This window comes from Camelus dromedarius, chromosome 33, assembly GCF_036321535.1.
Source record: "Camelus dromedarius isolate mCamDro1 chromosome 33, mCamDro1.pat, whole genome shotgun sequence".
Classification (NCBI taxonomy): domain Eukaryota; kingdom Metazoa; phylum Chordata; class Mammalia; order Artiodactyla; family Camelidae; genus Camelus; species Camelus dromedarius.
In genome coordinates, this window is record NC_087468.1 from 13,613,935 (window position 1) to 13,635,498 (window position 21,564).

At 54.1% G+C, this 21,564-nt stretch overlaps 1 protein-coding gene across 5 annotated transcripts in view; it reads right to left on the reverse strand.

The window, feature by feature from the left end:
- Positions 1–4,842: 4,842 nt before the first annotated feature.
- Positions 4,843–21,564, reverse strand: part of PAX8 (paired box 8) — a 55,437-nt gene continuing 38,715 nt past the window's right edge. For all 5 annotated transcript variants that reach the window (XM_031441279.2, XM_031441282.2, XM_010997867.3 and 2 more), the window contains 3 exons: positions 14,532–14,633; positions 7,992–8,078; positions 4,843–6,036 (listed from right to left, as the gene is read on the reverse strand). In XM_031441279.2, coding sequence (XP_031297139.2) covers positions 5,960–6,036; positions 7,992–8,078; positions 14,532–14,633 — 266 coding nt within the window. In that variant the 3' untranslated portion in view covers positions 4,843–5,959. The remainder of the gene's footprint in view (positions 6,037–7,991; positions 8,079–14,531; positions 14,634–21,564) is intronic.

Here is a 21,564-nt window from a genome sequence, read left to right on the forward strand (position 1 = left end):
CTTTCAACAGAAAGACCTCAGTCCTCATCTCGGCCAAGAAGCCTTGCCCCTCTTTCTTCTTTCTTACCCTCTCCTCTGTCTTTTCCTCCATCCCTTTGGTGGGGATATGGGTTTCCATTCACATCAAGCTCATCCGTTCATGGACAGTGTCTTTCCCGCTGCAGTGAGATCCCTGGGGGGTGTGTGGGTGGACTGGACCAGAGGGATCTTCGGGGGATGCTCTGTGGCCGGGCCTGCCGGGATGCGCTCCTCTCCCCAGGGGGTGTGTGGGGGTGGGAACCAATGTTGTGCACAGCTGGGCACCTCCACCCAGGGCTCCCTGGAGGCAGGAGCAGGGGGTGAGAAGGGGGCAGTGGGAGAGTGGGGTGTACGGAAGGAGTTCCCAGTGCAGGCTGGAGCCGGGCCTGGGCTGTTAGTGAAACGACCCGTCGCCCCCTCCCTGTACAAAAGCAAACACACTTAAAACAAACAAAAAGATTTATTTGTAAATGAACGGGGCTCTCATTCAAGGCCGAGGTGGGGCAGCAGGTGGGCTGGGTGTGTGATTGTGTGCACGCATGTGGGCCTGGGCTCCCGTTCCCCTGGGGGAGCATGCCTTGGCTGGGGAGGAGGAGAGGGGGGCCGGGGGGGGGGTCTCCGAGGTGGGGGACCAGGAGGCGCAGTGGGGGACGGGTGTTGGCTTCATGCTGGTGACGGTTTGATTTATCCCTAATGAGTTCTCAGCACATGGCTGCTCCCGGCTCACTCCGGGGGCCAGCACGGCCTCCCGCGGGCCCCAGCCCAGAACAGCCGCCACTCGCTCAGAAAAGAGCCAATTTCCACACTGCACAGTCCGCTTCACTCAAGGGGAAATCGCATTTCCCCGGGGGAGCCGCAGGCAGCGCTTCGCTCCACAGCCTGGCCGGCTGCCACCGGGCACAGATGCGGAGGAACCAGGGCCCCCTACCCCCGACCTCCCTGTTCCCCCAACACAAAGCCCTGCTTCCCGCCGCCCACCAGACCCAGCCCTTGCTCCAAATCTCTCCGCAGCTGGGGCTTGGGCTTTGCTGCTTCTCGAGAGAAGGAGAAAGGCTGCCGTCGACGGGAGGATGCTGACCGGAAGGGGACCGGCCTTGCCTGCCTGCCTCCTCCAGCTTTGTCCAGGAAGCCAAGCACTTGGTTCTGTTTGAGGGGCTTGGAGATGTGAAGGTGGGGGTGCTGGTGCTGGTGGTGGTGGTGGGGTGTGTGTGTGTGAGAGAGAGAGAATGAGAGCAAGAGAGCAGGGAATGAGTATCTGACATCAGGAGATAAGGGCCTCCAGCATCCGTGTCCTGGGTGCTCCCAAAGAGCCAGAAGAAGAGAGGGAGAGAAGTAACGAGAAAACCAAGGAGCCAGAAGTGGGGGGGGGGGGGAGAAATGCGTCTGGCCATTTCCTGAGCAGACGTGGGACCTCTAAATCCTCCCCAACATTCACTTTCTCTTTCCTGAACCCACACCCTTGAAGGTCTCTCAAAGGAATACTTGTTTCGGACTCAGCAGAAGAGAGGCTGGAATAAGAAACTGAAAGAGGTGGGAAAAGGAAGGAGAAAGAGGGAGAGAGAGGAGGCGGCCTCTGTGGGACGGGAGCTTTGATCAGAATCACAGCAGCACGGCTGGGCCCCTCCCTGTCTGTGGGTGACGCGCATAGGGGCAGAGGGACAATCAGGGCCCCTGCAGATGAAGATGTTTTATGAACCTACAGGCTGGAGAGCAGCTGTGAGGGGCGGCCTGAGGGGAGACTGGGGGCCGAGGATGGAGGCTCACCTGGCAGTCTCCTCCCTGGCCCAGGCTGACCTCGGGGCCTTTCATCCAGGACTGTTCCCCAAGGTGGGAGTGTGTGGCCGTCCCCTAGGTTGGCCACGTAACTCTGTCCCTCCCTACAAAGCATTGGGAGCCTGAGGTTTCTGCAGAAACCTGGCCACATCCAGCTGTTTGAGACCTTAGATTAGGATGCAGATTTGGCCTTAGATGAGGGGTCAGGCTGTGCTCTCAGCTCCTCTGAATGACCTTGAAAAATCAAGTCACCTCTCACTCTCGGCTTCCTCAAGAGCAAAACGGGGCCAATGTAGAGCCAAAAGTGGATGTGAGTGAGTTCGGCAAACAGACAAAAACTAAGATTATTCTCACTTCTGAGGATGGGGGAGGGCAGTTAAGTCAGGGTGAAGGGGGGCCGGGGAGGGAGCCCCAATCCCCGTGAAGCTCAGGGCACTGAACCCAAGTTCTCCAGCTCCCTCCTCCTGCGCCCACCCCCTAAGGATGAGCCGAAAGAAGACTGGATTCGATTGGAGTGGGAAAAGGTGTGTGTGTTTGGGGAGGGAGGTGGGAGGGTGATGAAGGCAGCTCTCCCCTCTCCCGCCTCCCATTTCCCCATCTGTGGACTGTGGCCACTCACTTCTGTTACCTGAGGTTGTCCTGAGGGTTCAATGCGTGCCTGGCACATGAGGGGCAGAGTCACATATTTTTTAGTGATACCTAATGGCAAGAATACTGGAGAAGTGATGGAGGGTAGGAACCAGCCTAGGGACTGGCCTTAGAGCAGGACTCCTGGCTGCTCCTGACCCCTCCCAGGTGGTGCGGAAGGTAGGGATGGGTTGGGGGGGGGGGTCACAGCAGCCCCAGCCAATCTTAGGAAGTTGGGGTTTGCTCTATCTGTTGGGTCCAGGGACGGTTCCAGCTGCTCTGTCTCGCAGCAGGAAACCCACCACCATGCCGAGGCTACCTGGCCCAAACAGAACTTTGTGAGCTCCAGGCACCCTGGGGTGCCCCGGAGGATGTTAGGAGGGCAGAGGGCCTGGAGGAAGAAGGGTAAGGATGACAGACCAGGGAGACTGGCCTGGAAAGCTGACGAGGACGAAGCTGGAAAGGACAGTTCCGGGGTGCAGCGGGGGAGGGGGTGAGGCTGGGCCCTCTCTGCCCTGGGAAGGCCTCAGGCCCATACCTCACCTCACATTCTCCTGCCAGCACACACACTGCTCCCACACGCCTTCAGAGAAACCAGGGACCCGACTCTGCTACAGAGTAAACCACCCCTCCCCCACTTCGCACGCAACTACCCACAGTTGCTTCCCAGACTCCCCACCGGTGAGAAAGCAGCCTTCCCGTTCATCCGCGGCCCTCCTACTTGTCCTCACACCTTCTTGTATGCCTTCTTTGCCATGACCCTCTCAGGTACCTCCCTGACTTGTCCCAGCACCGCCCTCCGTGCTGGGGCACCTCAGATGGGCTCTCTCCCCCAGCATGTAAACAGCTACGGCTTCCAAGCCCCGCAGCTGGACCTGTGGTTTGATCCTGGACGGAGTGTTTGGAGAAATGCTGGCCAGGACACGCTGCCCTTGGGCCACGCCATGCACACGCCAACACGGCTCTGAGCAGAGTGCTGGGGTGCTCAGCTCACCTCCACCTCTGAGAAGGAAGAGGAGGACTGAACCACAGTCCCCTGGCAAAAGCCCAAGACCTTTCATCATTCGGGGGGTTGGAGAGAGTTCCCAGAAAGGGTTTGGCTGCGAATACAAAGGATGGCCCTGCAGGCCAGCACCTCACGGTGATTCTTGGGCAGGGGCTGTCTTAGGGTGCTTAGGAACCCAGAGGTGTGGGATCACCAAGGACCTCAGTTCTAATGGGATTCCGTCCTGCTGCCATGCTCGTGGCTGGAGGGAAGTCCTGTTAGTGAGAGATGAGCCTCCTCTCAGATCCCACTGGAAGACATGAGGACAGGTTTTCTTTGTGGGAGGGTCCCCTCCATGGCTCCACTCTCCTCATGCCATCCTTAGCAAGCATTCCCGGCCTCTCCTTTGGGAGGACCAGGGAGGTCAGAGCCCTGCTTCTCAGCCTGGGAGCCCTAGGGTGGGTGAGGAAGCCCTTCTTCTATCTGATTTAACCCCAGCTATTGTCTGTCCAGCTGCCAGCATTGACCTGGGCATCCTGCCCCTCGCTCCGGTTGGGTCCCTCGTGGACAGGGTCCATGCAGACTCCATGCAGCCCCTACTGGGCCAAGCAACCCTCTTGGGAGTGGCAAGTATTGTATTTCCCACTTTGTTCTCCAAAATTTCGTGAAGGGGATTGTCCTACGTCCCTACAGTAGCTCCCTCACTTCTTCCTGGCCCCAGCTTCTTGACTGCAGTCTTGCCAAGTACTTAGGAACCAAACCAAAAGAAATCAGACTCTCAGTGGCAGTCCCAGAACCTCCCTTGGGTCTAGAACCCCCTGGCATCCTTGATGAGGGCCCTGCAGTGTTGGGTGAAGGTGCCAGACTTCAAGTAAGGGAACTTGACTGAATCCACCACTTCCTGCCTTGGGCAAGTGATTTCATTTTTTCTGAGCCTCAGTTTTTCCATATGTAAAATGGGGCGAATCTGGCTTAACCTATGTGAGACCCTCCACACTGTGCCTGGGGCGCAGCAGAGCCCAGGAGGTGTCTTCTCCCTCCCCTCCTCTCACACCACGAGGATCAGATCAGAAGAGCTGTTTATGTGGGTTCCAGTGTAGAGCCGTTCCCGGATCTGTCACCAGTCCTCCTGGCTGAGTCTCTGGCTTCCTGGTAATAACCGCGGTGACTTGTGGGGAGTCTGTACTTGGCCAGGCTCCGGGTCACATGCTTACTTTATCCTCGCCATTCACTAAGAGTTGGAGCAATCAAAACTTGGGGTACATGGTTTGCTGGGCGTTAAACTCTCTTTAGAGCAGAAGGTGAGCACTAAATCAGGGCTCTCTCGGGCGTTTCAACTCTTGGCCCTAAAGTGAGCTCACTGGCCACCGGGCTCTGAGGTTGTCTGGAGACAGCCCAGTCCTGGGGTTCCTCCTTCCCCAGCCAACCCCAAAGCCGAAGACGAAGAGGAATGGTTTATTGAGTCATGTAGCAATGGTGGGTTGTCTTAAAAAAAAGAAGGAAGCGTCAAGGAGAGAAGCCCAACATGGCAGGGAGACAATTCACTGAGAGGCCAAAGCCTGCAGGTGGGAAGAGGGACGCTTGACTCCAGCAGAGCCTTATTTACAGTATTTACAGTCAGGCCCTGGTCGGGGGCGGAGAGGGGCCCGCCATGGCTGGCTGGGGTGAGGGGGGTGCTCGGGGTCTCTTTGGGAGCTGTGGACTGGGGCGGTGGGGAGCACACTTGGCTTGGCAGGGCTGTCGGGAGAGCAAGGTGGGTCCCCGGCCATCACGCCTGGCTCTGCCTTGGGCCGGGCTGCACCCCACCCCAGGGACCCCCGGGTGCTTTGGAATGTCTGGCTCCGGTTATGCTAGGCTGGTCTGGCTGCCAAGGGGTGGACCCAAGGGAGGAGGGCCCGGGATGCAGCTCCCACATTCACGGCAGCAGGTACAAGGAAGGTGGTGACCACCTTCACCACCAGGGGGAGCTCCTGGGTGGCTGGACCGAGTCCTCAGAAGGTGGCCGAGAGGGAGGTGCAGGCAGGGCCAAGCAAGCTGAGTAGAGGTGGGCACCAGACCCTCAGCTCTGGGGTGGCAGGAGGTGACTCTCAGGGTGGCTAGGGGAGGGAGCGCCTTCGCACCCGCTGTGGCGGTGGGCTGGGTGGAAGCGCTTACAGCCCGGGGCTGCTCGAGCGTGTCCATGATGGAGACACAGGGGCGCCTCTGTGCGGCCCCGAGCCCGCGGTGGGCCCCACGCGCCAAACCTTTCAAGCTCCTCGCTGTCCCCTCTTCTCTCTCTCCACATTCTCCTCCCATTTGGTCTCTTTGGAACGGGATGGTTCTGTGTCCCCGGGACTCCTGCCCCTCATTAAAGAGTCTTGGAGGACAGCGCGGCCTTCTCCAAAGTCGTCCTGTCTCTCACGGTTCATTAAATCCACCACACAGGGAGTGAGCCGCAATGCTGGATTTGTGGTTATTTTTCATGTAATAAATAAAGATTCCTTTGTGTGACTCTCTGGGGCCTGTCCTGGGCCGAGTCCTCCTATGGCTCGGTGGCTCCCGCTGTCCCCATGGCAACTACAGATGGTCAAAGGCCGTGGCGGTGGTGGGCGGCGCGCTTGGCCTTGATGTGGAACTGTAATAATACGGGGAACCTGGACATGTTAAAAAAAAAACACACACACACACACAAAAACAACAACACTGCTGGTCAGAAGGGGAAATTGCACCACAGCCTTCCCCTGTGCCTGCTAACCTTTAAGACAGCACAAGTTAATCATTGACCCCTCTGATCTATCTGATCATCAAAGATTAACTCCTCTCTGGCCCTGTTTCCTCCTTCTCTGGCCTCAGCTTTGAGTTTCTGGCCAGGAGAACAGTGGCTTCTTGCCCCTCCCCCCATGACTCCTTTGACCTTCAACACCTTGTACCAGTGAGAGGGCAAGAGAGAGCAGTTCTGTTTGGATCCTTGAAGAACCAAGTACACTGGGGGATCCCTGGGGGCTTCCCCAGCCTTGCCCGAAAGGTGTGAGGTCAGAGAATCTTCTTAGGAGCTGGGGAATTGGATCCTGACTGGTCAAGGGGATGGACATCTGAGGGCCCCACCGGGAGGTTCTGTGCCCTGCCAGGCCAGGCAGCCTGGGAAGGCTCAGTGGGGAGGGCCCGTCTCAGTCTCCTCATTGTTTCTGGCTAAAGTGAACAGAAGGGTGGCTTGAACTCATCTGGCAAACACAGCCCAGGTTCAGGTCCCAAGTTCATTTCTGGAATGTCAGGAGGAAATGGGAGAAATGGGGGAGGGGCCTCAGGAATGGATGGTCCTACCAGGCCTGTCCCGGCGCCCTTGGGGTTGGCTGCACGGCACTGCGGCTCCTCCCTGGCTCAGGTTTGCTCTGAGACCCTCAAGGTCATCCCTCACGGAGACTCCAGTGGGATCCCTCATGTTCCCCATGTACGGGGCTTGGTCTCCTGGGAAGCTTCTTTGCCGCATCCAGGCCCAAGGGGGAGAGAGGGGTGAAGGGCTGCTGCCGGGCAGCTCGCTCTCTGGACCTCGATCCTAAAGGCGGTCCAGGCTCCAGCCAACTGCCAGGAATGTGGCGGGACAGAGGACTTCTGGGTAAGGGCTCTCGTGCTGAATCAGGAATCTTTGCGAGCGCCGGTTAATGTGGGCAACAGGGTGGCATTCTTTGCAATCAGCACGCTCCCCAGTAGGAGGGCAGCTGGTGCTCCCGGGGGGCCACCCCTGTGTCAGCATTTGTTGTGGTGGGACTAGAAGTCCCTGAGGTAGGGATTCCCCTCCGAGACTTTTCTGGAGCCCACTCTTGCCCTCCCAAGGCCTGAGTTCTGAATCTTACACAGAACAAAGATTTAATAGACATGGCCTTATTTGTTTACTAAGTCTGCAAGTCTGTTTGTTTTGTAGATGAATTCGTAGTGTCCTTTTTTTCTTTTTTTAGATTCCACATATGAGTGATATCATGTGGTATTTTTCTTTCTCTTTCTGGCTTATTTCACTTAGAATGACATTCTCCAGGTCCATCCATGTTGCTGCAAATGGCATGATTTTACTATTTTTTATGGCAGAGTAGTATTCCATTGTGTAAGTTACTGGGGAAAGGGGGTGGGAAGGGATAAATTGGGGAATTTGAGATTTACTATATATAATTTAAAAAACTTTCTTCTGTATAGCACAGGGAACTATGTTCAATATCTTGTGTAACCTCTAAGGAAAAAAAATATATGCTTGTATCTGCATGACTGGGACATTGTGCTTGCTGTACAACAGAGATTGACATATTGTAACTGACTGTACTTCAATTAAAAATACATATATAAATTTAAAATAGTCCAACATTAAACAAAAAATAGACATGGCCTGGGGAGGCAGAAGGGAGAATGATGCAGGGGAGCCTCCTGTTTCTGCCCTCCTCCCCTAGACAACCTGGCACCCCGCCTTCCCTCTACCTGCTTGGAATATAGGTAACATCTGTCTCCCCAGGCCCTCCGTCTAAGTGGGGCCTCCCAGCTCTCAAACAACTTTCGGCCCAGCTTTGCACCCCGCCCTCCCCGCCCTGCACAGCAGAGGGCCCCGGTGGCCCCAGACCTGACTTACTCAGCAAGCTGGAGTTGGGGAAGCGCCAGGCCTCGCTGTAGGAGGAGTAGGGGGTGTGGCCATAGGCGTTGCCAGAGTATTCGCTTCCTGTGGGAGGCACACAGGGGAGACACCCGTGAGGCGGATGGCACTCATGTAGAGTTGGGGATGGGGGACAGGGTCTGCAGGACTGGCACTGAGCAAGCCCTGCGGGACAGGTGGAGCCAGGGCAGGGACAGGGGTGCTCAGAATGTCCTTCCATCAGCCCTTCGGGGTGCCCCTCAGTCTGCATCATTTGGGGCAGTGCCTTTTCTGTCAGGGACTGGAGGTACTGCCCAAGCTTAGCCCTCCCGGGAACCCCAGGAGGTAGATGTCATTTTTATGCCCATTTGCCAGATGAAAAAACAGAGGCTTGAGGCTCTGCAGAAGCTCACACAGCCAGAGGGTGCGGTGGAGCTTGGAGACTATGCTGTGACTCCAGGTTCTAACCGCTTCTACCTGCCTGGACCTTTGGTTAAAAAGGCCTTTCCAGGAGGAGCCAATGAGAGTGAGAGGGGTTAGTGGTCATGAAAGGACTCAGTAAGTATAAACTTTTTCGCCTCCCTAAATAGAGTTTGTTAGGGAGGGGTGTGCACGTGGTGGTGGTATGGGTGTGGGGCTGTAGAGGGGGAAGGGAAGAAGACGGGAGGGGCCCTGGAGGGCAGCGACCCCCTGGAGAATCTATATCTGGGAACTTGCTCAGAAGAGTCTGCGGTCCCATTCCCAAGTCTGCCACCTCAAGCAAACTCAGGGCTTGATTTATACAAAACAAATCAGATCACCTCATTGTGTGAATGGATTCTTGGCTTCACCAGAGGAATTCTTTCCCAAAGAAATCACTTAAGAATTCCCTTAAATAGCAACAGCAAAGCCGAGCAGACCACCACAGTTACTGCCGGGACTCGGGATGGAGCTTAAAGTTGGCAAGGCACCTTCCCACACGCCAGGCCCCTTCACTCTCACCACCTCCCCGTGAAGCGCTCATCAGGGCTGCCAACTTAGAGAAGAGGAAACTGGAGCGCAGCACGATTCAGGAGTTTGCCTCAGATCACACAGTTGGGAAATGGCCGAGCAGAAGTTGACCTGAGGGCTCTTAGCTCTAAATTCCAGATCATCCATTTATGCAGTTATGAGACAATTCCATCCACCAAGCTAGGTTCCCGCCAACCCTGAATTCCGGTGAATGTCCACCTCGCCTTCCGGAATCTCATCTGCTGTTGTGGCTCCTGGTCTCCTTTCCAGACTCTGGAAGGGAGGCTTGAAGCTGCCTGGCTCTGGGGCTGGGCTGCCTGGAGTCCAGTCTCCGTTCCTCACTTCCCAGCTGGGTAACCTTGGACAAATCACTTAACTCACCTGAGCCTTGGTTTCCTCATCTGCACAATGGGGCACATTATTATCCCTATCTTGTGGGGCTTGGTGAAAATTAAATTAGGTAACATGCATCAAATGCTTAGTAGCACCAGGCTTGGAATATAAGAAGCAGTCAAGAAATGCTAGCTTTGTGAGGTGGGGGTACTGCTCAGCCGTAAAGCATGTGCTTAGCATGTACGAGGCCCTGGGTTCCATCCCCAGTAACGCCACTAAAAAGAGATGCTAGCTTTTATGATTTTCCCATTAGGTAGGTGCTAAAGTAAAGCTCACTGGAGCCTCACGGCAGTCATCCAACCAGAGTGGAAGCCTGAGTTGGGGTCAGTGGGGGCTGCTTCCCTGACAGAGAAGTGGCACTTGTGCAGGAGGAATGGGTGTGAGGGGGAGGGGCCTGAAGCAGAGGAAGGCGACTGGGTTCTCGCCTAGGGAGTCAGTAATCGGCAGTAACCCAGGACGTTCCTTAAGGGCGGGGACTAAGTTTAACACAGGTCAGGCACATGAAAAACACACGTAAAAGAAGAGAGAGAGGAGAAAAGCAAAGGGATTAATAAAAGAAAGTCAACAGAGAAATGATCTAATGCAACCATTCATTTCACAAATGAAGACACTGCTGCCCAGAGACAGGGAGACATCTGTCCAAGGCCACGCACTCCTTTGGAGCCTGCACTTGGCCCTTGGCCCCCAGCGCCTGCCCCGGTGCTCTATCTTGGATCCACAGTGCGACCTGCCCCGTTTGCTGCTGGTGTACCCCACACCTCCCTGGTCTCAGTGCACCCTCGGAGGAAGCCGATTCAGCACTGGCTACACAGCAAGGGCCCTCGTGCCTTTCCCCGACCCCGCCCAACGCCAACCACAGCTGGCTCCCAAGGACGGGAGGAGAGATGGAAAAGACAGTGTGTTTGCCCTCTCACTGGGCCCCCTCTTCATGCATTCACTCACTTGCTCACTCACTTACTCATTCATTGAACACACACTTACGGAGTACCTACTGCTTCAGTCACACAGAAGTCAGAGCCGGGGATGGGGCTCAGGAAGTGGTACACCCCTGGGGGCGGCATCTTCCCACCATCAGCCCTGACAACCCACCTGCAGCCACAGAAGATGCAGCCATGAGAGGCCCAGCCATCCTCTTTGCTCTGCATCCTACCCCACTCACCCTTCCAAGGATCTGGTCCCCAACATTTATACCTTTTCTCTACTCTTCATCAGTTTCTCCAATTCATCACTCCTTCAGCCAGCAAACGTGCTCTGCTATCTTCTCTTTTAAAAATCCTCTTCTTACTCTACATTGCTCTCCAGCTACCAGCCCTTCTCTGCTCCTTGGTCTCTGTCCTCACCTCTTCATCAGCCTCCAATCAGGCCAATGCTGACCCCCTCAAATCCCCACAACCTCTACCCTGATTGTCCCAATGGCTGAAATTTATGCCCTAGTCAGGATATTCTCTTGACTTCAGACACAGATCATGTACCTACTGATGTATGAAACTGGGTAGCTAGGAGGTGCCTCAACCCTAATATGACCTAGTAGAACTCTTGACTTCCACGTGCCAAATACTCTACTTCTTCCTCTTCTAATTTCCCACAAATACACTTGCCAGCACCATCCACGCAGTTTTCCAAGCCCCGACCCCCTAAAGCCAATTCACTAATATGTGCTGTTGGCTTCACCACCAAAATACATCCTCGGTGTCTCTTTCCTCTTCCTTCACTGCCACCTCCCCAGCCCATGCCTCTGTCATGTCTTGCAGGAACTACTGCAACCATCCCTGCCCTAACTGGTCTCGGTGCTTCCTCTTTGGACTGTCTACACTCTGTTTTCCCAGTGGCCTGAGCCATCTGAAAATCTGACCCATCCACTACCAACATCTCCCCATTTTGCAGTACTTTCCCCACTCACTCCCTGTTCTCGGATATACTCAGCCTCTTTCTGGGCGCGATCATGCTAAACTAGTTCCTGCCTTGGGGCCTTTGCACTTGCTGTTCTTTTCAGCTGAGGATGGTCTGCCCCAGCTGTTTATCACTTGGCTGACCGCTCTGAACACCTTCTCAGAGAGGCCTCTCCTGATCACCCAGTCTTAAGTAGTTATCTTCTGCCCCTGTGGCTCTTTATTACATCATCCCATTTTATTGTCTTCCCAGTGCTTATCACTACCTGAAATTATCTTGTTTATTCCTTCGTTGACTTGTTTACTATACTTTTTTTTTTTGCCACTATAAGGTTGTAAGCTCCGTAAATAGAGGGACCTGTCTTGCTCACTGCTCCATCCCCAGCATCTCATACCATAGTTCCTCAACCACTGTTAAGTGAAAAGTGGTGAATGGATGGAAGGATGCAAGGATTGATTGAAAGGGTGGCTGGAAGATGGATGGATGGAGGAAAGGATGGATGTATGCAAAGATGCATGGAAGGATGGATAGAGGCATAGAAGAATGGATAGATGTATGGAAGGAAGGATGGATGGATGGAAAGAAGGATGGATAAGGGAAGGATAGACAAATGGATAGATGAATGGGTGGAAGGATGGGTTGTGGGATAGAAGGATGGATGGAAAGAAGGATGAAAGAAAGAAGGACAGATGAATGGATGGATGAATGGATGGAAGGATGGATAGATGGATGGGTGGATGGACAGATGGAAGAAAAAATGGATGAAAGAAAGATGAATAGAAGGCTGGATGATAGAAGGATGGACGAATGGATGAGAAGATGCATGGATGTATGGAAAAATGTGTGTAAAGATGAATGGATGGAAAGATGGAGAGAGAGATGGATGGGCCCGTCTATCTGGACCTGTTGGTTCAGCTCCTGAACTGGTAAGAGGGTCATTGACTGTGTTAATGGGGCAGGAACAATGACAACAACAAACAGAAGATGAAGGGACAAGAGAAGTCTGTGCCCAGCTCCCGTTCCTAGGTCACTGTCCCAGAGCCCGTGGTATTATTTCTGGTATGGTGGGAGGCAGTGTGGTATAGTAAAAAGAACCCTAGATTTGAAATCAAAGGAATTGTTTGAACAACCCAGCCCCTTAGTATGGTTATGGCCCCAAACACACCACTTTGCTTTTATAAGCTTGTTTCCTTCATCTACATACAACTAAGATAATACCAGTTTCCCAGTCTTGTGGTGAGAATTAAGTGAGAAATAAAGTTATATTCATGAATGGCCAGGCACTCAGAAAGTGCATAATAAATGCTCTCTTCTTTCCTTCCGTAACTGATTAAAGAATGTCACTGGCATGCCTGGCTTTGAGCATTTTGTACGCACCCAACACACAGTAGGTGCTCATTGAAGGTTTATTGATTTTAACGGAAGGAATTCCCATTCAGTCAAAGAGGAGATTGGGACCACTGGTAAGAGATGGACAAATACTTCTCCAAAAAAACATCCCTTAAGAATTCATTTGCACCCTGGAGTTCCTAGGAACCAGGTGATGCATTTAAATAGGACGCATTTTCTGAAAACCGATTTGCATGAAACTTACTGGGAGCCCCGCCACCGTGCAAGGCGAGCCCCCTCTCACAGGTCGCTTGTAGCCCAGGTGGTACCCGTGTTACTTATTTATTTTTTGCACAGCACCCACTCCGGATGAGGTCTTTATGGAAACAACCTGGGGGCCTTCGATGAAGGGCGCAAGCCTTCCAGCTACCTCACAGGTCAGACTCTGGACCCCAGGAACCCCTTGCCCTGGGACTGCCCCCGGGGAGTGATTCATAATTAAGAGAAAAGCCCTGTGCTTTCTGTTTCTTCCTCCTCCTCGAAGCAGGCGGCAGGGGAAAGTGGAGAGGCTGGAGGGGGGATGGGGGGAGCCGGCTGGAGCCTGGGATTTTGATTGAGAGGCCCCATTATCCACACTCTTAAAAAAATAACCGAATCTTTTCCTTTTTTATCTTGACCAATCTCATTTCACGCTCCAGAAGAGGAAGGGAGGGAGGGAGGGAGGGAGTCCGGAGCCAGGAGGGAGAGAGGAGTCAGTATTCTGTATTTTCAACGCTGCATTAAGCACATCGCCACGGTAACCAGGCAGCAACAAGTGCTAGCTCAGCGGGTTCCCGGGGAGCGGAGCCTCCCTCCCTCCCTCGGCCCTCCCTCCCCTCCTTCCACCCTGGAGAGCCCGGCCCACCTGCCTCGCGCAGGGCGCCCAGAGTGGGTGGCTGGCAAAGAATGACTGCTGCCAGTGGGGGAGGGAAGCAGAGCTGGGTGAATGCCCTGAGTCTCTGGAGTCAGAACCAGGGGGGCTGGCCCAGGGCTGGCGCGGGGCGGCGGCGGGGGGTGGGTGGGGTGGGGTGACGGGGAGTGGTCACCGATGCCCTGATGCCGAGCCCTTTCCAGAAGCCCCAGGTCCTCAGGCCTCTCTAGGCAGTGGTGACGACTATTCTACCCTCTCCCTCTTTGGGTCCTTCCTAAAAGAGGAAGGTTTTTCTCTTGGTTCCTAAAAGAGGGAGACTCGCCCAGAGAAACTCTCCTGGTCCTCACTTGTCCAGACCTTGACATCCTGGGTGATGATTACACTGATGGACAAAGAAACCCCAACAACTGGCAGGGAGGGTTCCAGGACGGTCCCGGTGGTGATGGAGACATACTCCCGGCTCATCGCACACTCTCTAGTCCCTCTGGAGGACCCAGGCCGAGGGCCCCGCCCATGCGGGGCTGAGCGCACGTGGGGTGTGAAGAAACGCACGTACCAACCACCTCCCTTGTCACCATCATCGCCAACACCGTTCGTGCTCAGATTTTACAGAAAGGGTGAAGTGGGATTCATCAGAGTTAAGTGACTGGGAGACCACAGGGCTGCTTAAAGGCTGGGCTTCTGCTGGGCTCACAGTGTTGTGACGGCCCTCAGAGGGCTCTCCACCAGGACTCACTGAATCCGTGGGAGAAATGACAGAGCTTAGATCTGAACACCAGTCTGTCTCAGCCCCTCCCTTCTCATCGTGGCGAGTGATGGCGGGAGGTGGGGGGGTTGAGCTGGGGAGAGTTAAGGAGCCAGGACTTGCACCGGAGGCTTTTCTCCAGGCATTTACAAGAAGATGCACGCTTGGGTCCATCCTTCAGTGCCCTTCGGGGCACATCCTACGTCTTGTCCCCTCTTGCTCCACGTGTGGCCAACACATCCTCCTTGCAATGCCTCCCCTCCTGCCCAGCCCCTCTCCTTACCTGCCACCATGCCTGCGATGGCGGAAGAGGCATAGCTGCCCTGGCCACTGGTGGGGATGTGGGGTGGGTATCCAGGCAGCGTGGGCCCCACCATCTCTCGCCCTGGAAAAATACAGCAAAGAGTCATCAGGTGGACCACTGTGGGCTCCCGTACTTACTGGCTTGCTCCCCTGAAGCTCAGCAAGCCTTCCCTCTGCCACTCCCACCCTCTCCCAAGCCATTCTTCAAACCAACTTCCTCTCTCCTCCCTCCTCTCCTGAGCCCAAGCTCCTCTCTCTTCTCCAGGACACAGGCTCCACCACGCAGGGAGCACCTGATCTTGCAATCCTGTATTGTTCCCTGTCCTCTAATGATGTGATTTACATGCATCTTATTCATCCATAAAAATGTCGTGGCATTGGAGGGAGGCTGGGGGCCACGTCTTCTGGGTCTTTGTTGTCCCCTGTGGCACCCACACAGCAGCGGGCACAGCTGCCCTAAGTACATACACTGGAGGCCACGGAACTCAGCTCACACCCTTTCAGCCCCAGCTCCGAGGAGATTCAAGAATGAGGCCCTGTGAAGGGATGGCAAAGGTGTGGCCCGTTGGTGCATCACTCCCCTCTTTTGGACCCGTGGCAGACATTGCTAATCGATCACTGCACTCTTTTCCACTGAGCCAGAGCGGGGATTCCTACTCCTCAATCTGGCCTTTCAGGTGGAAGCAACCTATCAGAATTGCAAGGAACATGAAACATACTGGCTACTCCTGACCTGGAAAGGAGATGTGGGCTGACAGTGTTTACACATGACCATGAACCATGCACATCTGTCCATCCCATTCCTGAAGAGAACCATTTTCAGCCAAACAGACAAACATCTCTCTTTTTGTTTATCTATAATTTGAGGGTGATACCCTTGCCTTGGTGACACTGAGGCTGCTCTGTGAAGTCCTGGTTTCCCTGGCTCTGCCCCTCTTTTACATCAGGGAGTCAAACCTCCCCATTCTGGAGGACTCCCCCCCAACCCCGACCTGGTAAGTTTCTCTCCATCGACCACATGTGCCACGATCCTTCACTGACGCCCCTCCTTCCATCGCCTCATGTCCTGCAGGTCCAGATTCTCCCTCACCCAAGGATTCTTGGCAAGGTGACAGTCCATCCTGGTCTGCCCAGGTTATGGCCACTGCCCCAGCACATTTGTTAACAATGCCCATTTCATCCTTAAAATGCCCCGTTTTGCATGATGAATTACCTGGTCATCCTAGTTCTTGGTGATGCTTACAGGGTTTCTCAACCTCCGCACCACTGACATTGGGGCCGGAGCATTCTCTGCGTGGGGCTGCCCTGTGCTTTGCAGGATGCTGAGCAGACTCCTGCTGTCTACCCCCTAGATGCCAGCAGCGGTTCCCACCCAGTGTGACAAACTCAAACTGTCTCCAGATATGGTCACATGTCTCCTGGGGTGCGAAATCACTCCTGGATGAGAACCATTGTGTTGGATCATGACTATTTCGCCCAAACGCCTTTACTTGTTCCATATTGGGGCCTGCCTGTTCTCCAAGAACTTACATGGCTCCCTGCCAACCAGCCTACCAAGTCCACTCCCTCCACGATACTGCTTGTCCAACTTTCCTCCCACCAGTTCCTCCCTGAGGTCCTTCACACATCAGCCTCTTTGGGGGTGCCTGGTAATAATGGATGAGAAGGTACATCCCCAGGAACCCCATAAATTGTCAACACAGCAGTAACTAACTCCTTACCTTTATTTCTAGAGATTCCCTGAAGATAAATCATTTATTCAACAAATACTTACAAATACTGGTACAAGGTACCAGGCATTTTTCTGAGCACTTGGGGATACAGCAGTGAGCAGGAATACTAAGTTAGCAAGGCCAGGCACTAAATCAAGATGGGGATAGACTGGGATGAGCATCTGGAGGGGTCAATAAACAAGACCAGGTGTACTGGACTTCTGCCCTTCCTCTGGAGGGAAGGGTCTGGGAACCAGAGGACCTCGGTCCCCATTCTGCCTCTACAACTAATTTTCCAAGTGTCCTTAGACTAGCCACAAATGTGCCCCAAGCCTCAGTTTCTTCACATGCAAAATGGGGGAAAAATAAGAGTAGCCTTATGCATCTTATTTCTATTACCATGATGCTATCATTGTAATTCAGAGCCAGGGTTTCAGGCCACGGGTGCACATTGATTCATGCAATGGACACATTCTCTGTGTTGTTACATGTCAAGGGAACCCTGGTAGAATAAATGTTGTTGGCAATGAGCCATTGGTGTCCATTGTTTAAAAATGTGTGAATGGGAGAGAGGGTGTAGCTCAAGTGGTAGAGCGCCTGCTTAGCACACACGAGGTCCTCGGTTCAATCCCCAGTTCCTCCAAACAGAAATCAATGAATAAACCTAATACTGGCCCCCCTCCTAGAGAAAATGTGTGAATGTTTTGATGAAAATGAACACCACCCTCTAATTTCCTAATTTGTTGGACTTTTAGTAAAACGTCCAGCTGTGGTTGGTGCTGGACCAAACAGAATGGAACCCGCTGGAATTCGACAGATGGGCTCAGTTCACTTGACACGGGCCTGAACAAAGGAGGGCTTGGAAACACAGGTGAGGAAAGGGAATTTTAGTACATTTGGAAGTCGAGGGAGAAGTATGCAGGAGGCAGACCAAGGTATCCTGCTTTGAAGAATACTGCAATACGAAGAGCTCTCAGCCCCTTTGACCCTTCGATGAAGCACCTGTCCAGGCACTGGAGCCCATGAGAGGCAAGGAGGGGCATGAAGTCTGTGAGGGCAGAAGGAGAAGGGCAGGGGTTGGGGGGCATGGCATGAGCAGGTGATGGGAGAGGCTGGTGGCCAGTTCAAGCCTGATGCCTTCTCCCTCTCCTCTTCCCTCCCTGCCTCCGACAGAGGGAGAGAGAGAGAGAGAGAAAGAGAGAGAGAGGGAGGGAAAGAGAGAGAGAGGGAGGGAAAGAGAGAGAGACAGAGACGCATTGATCTCTAGGTCCAGGCCAGGCTGTGACCGAGGTAAAAAGTACTTAATTTTTCAGAACTGCATCTTCCTGTCTGTCTCATGAGGAGCTAGGTTAGATGAGAGACTGTAAGTTGGGTTCACCTTAATACTTGATTGACCGGTAGGGGCTTCCTGGTGCACTGTGCTGAGGATTCTGAAGCTGCACCTCTGTCTACCACGATTGGGGGTGATGCTAAGTCCTGGCTCTCAGGCCATCTACTTGGCGGGCTTGGCTCAGGCGCGCTCCAGGGCTCCCACACTCCCCTTCATTCTGCTGGCCCTGCTGCTTCCTGAGCTTTGCAGCTCTGTGGGCAGAGCACCAGGGCACATGCTCCCCTTAAGCCATAATTTAATTTAATCAGGTTGTCCCCATGGGTCCCATCCCGTAAGAACTCACCCCTAAATTGCTCATGGAAATTGAATGCATCAGCCTCACTCCCCTGTATTCTGAGATTTTAATCTTCGTCTCCCCTGAGTCACCTAATTCTCCCCTAGTGGGACAGAGGTCTCCGAGTCAGATGCTGCAGTGGACTCTTGAAGGCTTCCTCCCATGAAACTTGGCCCTCTTGAAAAGCCTGCCAAGACTGTCTTCAGGATGGCCTTCACCCAGACCCTGGTACTGTCAACTTTCTTATTAGTCCCACAAAACTCTGCTTCAATTCATTAAATATATAGTTTCTTCCCCAAAAGCCAAGAACCTTGAAACCTTCTTAGAAAGGAAACCACAGAAGCCGTGAGGTGGAGGCACTCCATTATGGCCTAACCATGCCATTTATGGACTTGCTCATTTTTAAGGCTCCTCACCATAGATTCATCTTTGGTTTGTAATTTCATCTCCTCTGCACTCCAACATACTTCCAATATAGTCCAATTTTTAAGCTGATGTAGCCACAGGTCCATGTTGACTGGCTGTGATGTAAGACTCTATTAGAAAACACTGGCACCCCAGAAATATTGGTAAACATTCTAAATATTGGTAGAGCCCAGGACCAGAAAGCCATGACTCGGAGGAATTCTGAGGGTAGAGGTGATTTCAGACAATTTTATCTGCCCCCTTTGATGTCTGCCCTCTATGTGACCTCTTTTCAATTCCTTATCTTGCTGTGATAGCAAGGAGAATTTATGGCAATCCAGAAATCTCTTTGGCAGGACTAAATATAATTTTGCACAAAAGGATGGAGGCGGGTAACGGACTCTTTGATGATAAAACCAGTCAGGGCTTTCTCATCAGCTGAGCTGGAATGAGCCCTGGAACGGCCAGGACAAGGACGGCCTCAACACTGCTCTTGGCTAGTGTGTTGGGACCCCAGACCGGGGCACCTGGAGGGAAATGGCAGGAGTGTTAGGGACAACCCTCCGGTTCCGCAAACCCTGATATTTCTTCTTTCTTGGCTGATTAGGGAGAAGCTGAGATGTAGAAAAAGCCACCCTGGGAATTGCACAAGCAGATCCCCTGGGCTGGGAGAGGACATGACCCGGGGGAGACTCTAGGAGGCGGGCAAGGACTTGGAAGAAGGCGGCAGGCAAAGTCACTGTGGCTTTGCCCGCTGCCACTCAGAGGAGGAGAGCTGGGAGGGTGCGTGTAGGCAACGGACTAGGGAATGGAAAGTTACCTAGCCCTCCCACCTCTCCCCTCATCTGCAGCATCACCTCGGAGTCACCTGATCTTGGCTTCCTTTCCTTTCTTTCAAATTCACGTCTTCCTCCCTTGAATAGGTTTCCAGCTCCTAGACTCTGAGATCATTCCCCTCCTAACCTGCTTTCTCCCTGCCCTGTCCTCCCGGCCTGCTCACCGTGGCTCAGCCACGTGGTAGGTATTTAGGTTCAGTCTTGACCAGAGGCAGCAGGTGGACAGTCTTTGAGGAGCCCCAGGCCAACACCTGGGCTCAGCATGGACACCAGCTATTGTGGGCCTTGTGTCTGAGCCACAGGACGGGCCCGGCTCTGCGAAATGCAGCCCTGACTTGCCTCCTGCTCTTGGCAACCTCCTGGACCCACTCCCTCCAAGCCTGGGCACTGCTCGCTCTTCTCAGAGCCCCTGCCTCTGAGCTGGGCTCCCCAGCCTTCCCTGGGGTCACACCCTGCACTTCAGCGTTACCTGGGCCTGGCTCTGGGGGCCACCTGCCTGAAGGACACGCCCATGTCGCCTAGCTGGGTGTCTGCTGCCAGGTACTCTGCCCCACGGTGGGGGATGACCTGCCAGCCCAGCAGCTGGTCTGGAGAGAGGGCATGTCCATTAAAACTAAATGCTCAGAGAAGTTGGAAGCATCGTCCCTGACTTGACTGCATGTTGGCTGGGGTGCTTGCAGGATGACAGCGAGGGGAGAAACTGTGGGGGCTTTGGGGCTGGGGTTTTGCACTGAGCTGTTCCAGCCACACTTCACACCTCCTCTCAGGTCTGTGCTCTGATCTGTCCACTTCCCACCGCCCTCTGTCCTTCTTTCTCCTCTCTGGCTGGTCCTGCCAAGCCTCTCTGCAGCTCCCACAGTAAGTGAAAAGCTGCTCCCCGTCCCCGCACACTTCACCCACCCCCTCATCCTTGACCTGCCTTACCGCAGCCTCCTGGACCCAGCCTGCCAGGCACACGAGGCAGGCAGCCTTGCCCGGTGACTGGGCCGGTCCACCCTACTGTGGATGTAAGTCTCTTCTGCGCCCCCTCTCCTTCCCCTCCCCATCCCATTTTCTCTGGCTGACATCACTTCACTCAGCTCCCAGATTTTTCCTCTCTAATCACTTTGGTCAAAACAAATGACCCATCTCCGCTGACCTCACCCTCTTTTGAAATTCTGCTCTGAGTCAACATGGCCCTCCTGCCTTCAGATCCTTAAACGCCGCCTCTCTGCCTACACGCTGGGCTTCCTTTCTGAACCCTTCACCTCTGTGCCCACCTCTTCTAAGAGGACCTCCCTCATTAGATGCAAGGATGCACAGAGGGAAGAAAAATAACCCAGGTGCCAGACAGACGTAAAATGTACATTCAGTTCTAAGAAAGGGTCAATGACCATGAACAAGATGACCCTGTGGTCCCTCTGGGCGGGTAGAGGTCTGGTTCTCCCGTTGCAGTGGTTTTCAAGTCCAAGGGCTTTCAGTGGGCAGAGCCCCTGCTCCAGACGGAGCAGCTCCTCATTTGTCTGGTTTGGATACCTGGCTTCCGTCAAAGCTTTCATTTCAGGAGAGTGTGGCGGGGCCCAGCAGGCTTGAAAACCACTGATCCAGAAGGGCTGGCCCACTCCTGGCTTCCTCCGCGGGTCCTGGTTCAAGGCCCCGGGCCCACGTCTGAAGCAGTCTCATCTCTGCGGTGGCCCTTCAGATACAGAAAGCCTGGGACGGGCCTCTGCCCCCCACCCTCACTCCGCCTCGGGCCTTCTGCCCAAGACAAGCACTGTGACTCTTCCAGCAGCTGCTCAGACTCTGGCTGGACGGGCCAATGTCCTTCGGCCAGGGAGACCCAGCTCTGCTGGGGTCTGAGCCCTCACCCAGCTGAGGAACCGTGGTCCTATTCAGGGACCGTGGCCAGGCTCTGCTCCCTCGGCCTGTTGCCCAGCAGTGTAAGGAGAGATGCCCTCCCAATGCCCCTAAGGCGTGTTCTGCTTTAAACGTTTTGAGGTCCCAGAGGTTCCTGACAGAAGTTCCCTGCTCCCCATCTCTCGGGTTGGTGAGTCACTCAGCTTGAGTGCTCTCCAAGGATGCCTCTGCTAAGCTGGGGACAGCAAGAGAGCTACACTATGGAAACCCAACTGGGACTGACCCTCTGTCTTCTTTAGAAATTGGATCCAGAAATTGGCTCCCAAAGCCAATGCCTTTCTCCCTCCAAAGTTTTCTTTTTTTTTTTTTTTTCTTCTTTTCTATTTGTTACCAGACCAAGGGTTCACAGCTTTAACAGAGCCTGGCTCCTGGCCTCAGGATTCCTGCTCTTCCATGGCGCCTTGGGGTGAGGTTCTGTAAATCCACAAGGCACCCCACTTCCACCCCGCAGAGTGCCTGCCCCTCCCGTGGCTTCTGGGCCTGGAGAGCCGCATCTGGAC